The 4,545-nt window shown below is 46.5% G+C and overlaps 1 protein-coding gene across 1 annotated transcript; it reads right to left on the bottom strand.

Annotated features, from left to right (window-relative positions):
• Positions 1-259: 259 nt before the first annotated feature.
• LOC119394727 (sulfotransferase ssu-1) lies at positions 260-1,204 on the bottom strand. Its single transcript, XM_037662036.1, has one exon. The coding sequence runs from the start codon at positions 1,202-1,204 to the stop codon at positions 260-262; it is 945 nt and encodes a 314-aa protein (XP_037517964.1).
• Positions 1,205-4,545: the final 3,341 nt, after the last annotated feature.

Raw genomic sequence — 4,545 nt, 5'->3', positions numbered from 1 at the left:
TATGCCGATATCTTAGAGCTTCTTTGTTTCAGATGCAACTACCTGCCGATGTGGCTTAGGGGTGTCTGGCTTAGGTGTACCGCTCTAGGGGTGCGCCTGATTGCGACTGTCTATTCGTGCTGAGTGTTCTTTAGCGTTCTGAAAGACTCTTGACACGAAGTGTATAGTTTTAGAAACAAGTAAACTAAGCAGAAGTAGAACTTGCACAAGCGCACAAGTTAATATTTATTCATTGTGCAGGTCAGATATGAAACAGCATTTATTTCGATGCTTCCGTAACATCTCGCCATATATTGCCCCAGAGGTGCTTAACAAACCCGGTGTCCCCAATTTCCTGAATGTGCAAAAGCGTTTCTCTAAGCTGCTCCTTTGTAAACACCTCTCTCCATCGACCCACTCTTGCATGGCGCACGAACTTGACAACTTTCGCATTCTCTTTCGGTACCTGAACATTTAAAAAGGGCAAAAGTTTCTTGTTCTTTACCACCACGTTAGCCATTTCCTTCATGGGAACCGTCATCATCTCTTTCATGAAATTGGTGCTGCACTTTCGGACGATGTCGTTCAGTAGTGCAGGATCTTCCCGAACTGCCTTTCCGTGGCTCACTCCGAGAAATTCGGCGAGGCGTACAACAACCCCTGCTGTGTTTCCTGCTACCTCTTCATAAGTGACGAAGAAGACGTTCGGCTCGTTCCTCAGTTTATAAGCAGCGCTGACGTGCTGAAAGTAGCTGCCGTATGGCACGTCTCCCTGGAGAAACATAGGCAGGAATTCGGCGAACGTCGCCCGCAAAGGGTACAGCGGAGTCTGTCGAGACTGGTCGTACAGCGAGGCGCACAAGTCCCACGGGTTTCTGGCGACGTACACGTACTTGGAACACTGGTTGATCTTAAGTAATCCGGGTCTGAAGTGGGTAGTCAGAATTCTCGGGTGCGAGTTTGTCGTGAATTCCGAGATCAGCTCTCCGTACTCCTCGAGAAACGGGGACCGCTTGCAAAATTCATCGTGTGTCGTAGCACTCGACCCTCGGTAGACAATGAGTTGCATTATCTGCTCCATCCAGTGAGTTCCGGATGTAGGGTAAGTCACCAGCACCACGTCGTCTTTCCCTGGATCGAACCGCAAGACTTCCTGGATTAGCTGCGGCTCGCGCACGATGCTGTATCTCTCACCGTCCACTATTTGCGTCCTAGCGAATTCCATCATCGAAACTTCTCAATCTGTCGGTCTTAGGGATGCTTCCGCACACTGCGACTTCAGTCAGTGAGTGATCTGCTTAATATAAAAGAAAACAAAATACCTTTTCGATCCACACCATTACAAACCACATGTAACCCTGACTTTGATTTGTTGTTAACGAAGGCAACAAGTATCATTGCCAATTGTTTTCATGTGGCCGCTATTCACACTAAAAGCAAAGCAGGGCAATGTTATTATGATTTCTAACGGCATAGCGAAGGTGGAAGAATACCTCTACCTTACGCTCAGCAGTTCGCAGACAAGTCAGTCATCCACGATTTAAATCAACGTCGTACATGACATTGAACTTGCATATACAGCTACCAATGGCGTTAGTAAAGCCGCACGTGATATGACGTGTTGAAAAGCGGGTGGATAAGACGACACAACAGTCAAGCAAAGATTGGTTGCAAGGGGGGGGGGGATCTTATACTTAATAAATATGTGACACTTTACACTTACTGCCTCAGAACATCAAAATTGCCAGTGAGCTGCAAAAATGCGAAAGCTATCTTAATACCAAAGAAAAGAGACGTAAAAAACTTGACTTACTGACCCATCTGCCTATTGACAGTAATGTACAAAATATATACTAATATAACTTCAAACAGGATAACAGAAATACTTGGCTTTAGCCAACGTGGAGAGCAAGCCGGCTTCGGGAAGGCCGAGCCCCGCAATGGATCAAAGCAATATCATAAATCAGGTACTTGAGAAAGCTGAGCACAAAAAACACCAGGCGTGCGCGGAATGCGCAGCACATTCACAGCGAAAGCTGAAACAGCGCCATTTCTAGAGTCCGTTGTGAAATCTCTTGGGGCTACCAATACAAGTACACTTGCAAGGTACCCACTACATCATAAATCATAATTTTTGTGAAGTTGGGAAGCACCCACTGCGTCATTATTCCTCATTCTGCGGAAAAGCCAGGTACCCGCTACACATCTGTAAGGTGTGCACTTTGTTGATGCGGCAGCTGATGACGATGAAAAATTATAGCTGAATCCTTTGTAATGGTTTGGAAGCCTTAAACGACTCACTCTAGGTTAAGTAATTCTCATTGTATGACACCCAGCTGTTATTTCAATCTCCCACCACTCTATTACCATATGTTAACATGAGAAAGAGAGAGATCGAAGGAAAGAACTTTATTGAGAGAGAGAGAGAAATAACTTTATTTATCCCATCTTAAGGGAAAGGGGCTGCGAGATGAAGGCGAGGGATCCTACTCGCGGTAGGCCTCCTCTACCACCTCAGCCCACCTCAGGATAGCCTCCTGAAGTGCGGGGTTGTAGCTGCGCATGGCAGCCTCCCACAGCTCCTGACTACTTAATTGTTTACGAAGGCTCTGGGGAGGGGAGTGACGTTTGCATTGCCACATAATGTGGTTAAGGTCCGCTCGCCTGACAGAACAAAACTTGCAGTTCGAATTAGGGTACATCCCGGGGTAAATTTTGTGGCGTAAGACAGGGGAAAGAAAAGTGCGGGTTTGTAGTCTACGCCATAGAACCTCGCGGCTGCGTGAGGACTGACGTAGTAAAGGCGGGAGGGTTTGGCGACCTAGGCGGTAATGCCCGCAAATGTCGTGGTACGTAACCAATCTGTCTTTAGAGGTAAATGCAGGAGGAAGATTATTGGTTTCTGAAGCGTCCCCTAGCCTAGCCTGCGCTCGGATCGTGAAAGCTCGAGCGCTTGCATGAGCCGCCTCATTACCAATTAGGCCTGCGTGAGCTGGTGTCCAGATTAATGTAACAAGTTGGGATGGCGGATTACGAGAGAGAATGGCTAGGGCTGTCTTACAAACCCTACCCGCTCCGAAGTTGTATATGGCAGTTTTTGAGTCACTTACAATGAGAGACGAATTAGCAATTGTTGCGGCGAGTGCCACCGCGGCCTCCTCCGCTTCCTCCGAAGACGAGGCTCGAATGGATGCTGCCGTTACAACACTGCCAGTGGAGTTAACAACTGATAAAGCGAATTTCTGTCCACACGGATACTCTGCGGCGTCGACATAGACCACATCTTTGGAGTTAAAGAACTTTTTCTGTAGAGATTTAGCTCGTTGTTGCCTTCTATGCTCGTGATGAACAGGATGCATATTTTTAGGGAGAGGAGGGATATCAAAATTCTCATGAATCTGATGGGGAATATTAAATTTCTCTTTGGTCATCGGTGCTGGGATAATATTTAGGCAGTTCAAAATATGTCTACCAGTGTGGGTGTTCGATAAGCGTTGGTACTGAGCTGTCAGGTGGGCTTCTGCGAGCTCACTAAAGGTATTCAAGGTGCCTGTAGCCAAAAGTTTCTCAGTAGAGGCTGTACTTGGCACTCCAAGGGCAAACTTGTATAGCTTGCGTATTAGTGAATTAACCTTATCTTCCTCAGGCCTTGTGAGGTGAAGATAAGGGAGGGAGAATGTGATTTTACTGATGGCAAATGCTTGTACAAGTCTTATTAAATCTGCTTCGCGAAGACCACCGTGCTTATTCGAGACCCTTCCTATAAGCCGTGTTGTGTGGTCAACGCTCGCAGCAACCGTTTGAAGTGTGTAAGTGTTCAGTTTGTTAGATTGAATGTGCATGCCTAGTACACGTATTTTGTCTACAATGGGAACTTGCTTCCCATTCAGGTTTATCTGAATGCTGGGTCTGTCGCGCTTATTAGCTGAGATAAGTAACAGCTCAGATTTAGCTGGCGAGCACTCGAGGTTCATAAGCCCAGCTGTTGTAGCCGCCACATCTGCGGCCTCTTGTAAGGTATCTTGAATGTAGCCATCGGATCCACCCTTCATCCATATGGTAATGTCATCTGCATATAAAGAATATTGAAGATCCGGTATGTGGGCCAGCGACTCAGAAATAGACCTCATGGCTATGTTAAAGAGGAACGGTGAGAGGACAGATCCCTGAGGTGTGCCAAAGCTACCTAGGGTGATTGGGGGCGAATTTTGGTCATTGAGACTAATGATAGCCGTGCGGTTGGTAAGGAATTCACGGATATAGTCATACATTTTCTTGCCACAGTTAATCTTGTCTAATTCGCGTAAGATATAGCCATGATCTATATTGTTGAACGCACCGCGAAGGTCGAGCCCCAGGATGGCTTGGGTATCTTTATTACCACTGGGAGTAAGGATGTCATGTTTGAGCCTCAGCATGGCATCTTGGCAAGAGAGCGATTGGCGAAAGCCAATCATCTCTGGTGGGAATAACCTATTGTCTTCTGTGTACTTATTTAAGCGATTAAGAATGACATGTTCGAGAGTTTTGCCCAGACATGACGTTAGGGAAATTGGTCTAAGGTTA

This window comes from Rhipicephalus sanguineus, chromosome 5 (genome assembly GCF_013339695.2).
Source record: "Rhipicephalus sanguineus isolate Rsan-2018 chromosome 5, BIME_Rsan_1.4, whole genome shotgun sequence".
Classification (NCBI taxonomy): domain Eukaryota; kingdom Metazoa; phylum Arthropoda; class Arachnida; order Ixodida; family Ixodidae; genus Rhipicephalus; species Rhipicephalus sanguineus.
The sequence above is the reverse complement of the archived record's forward strand: the minus strand, read 5'-3'. Positions and strand labels throughout refer to the sequence as shown.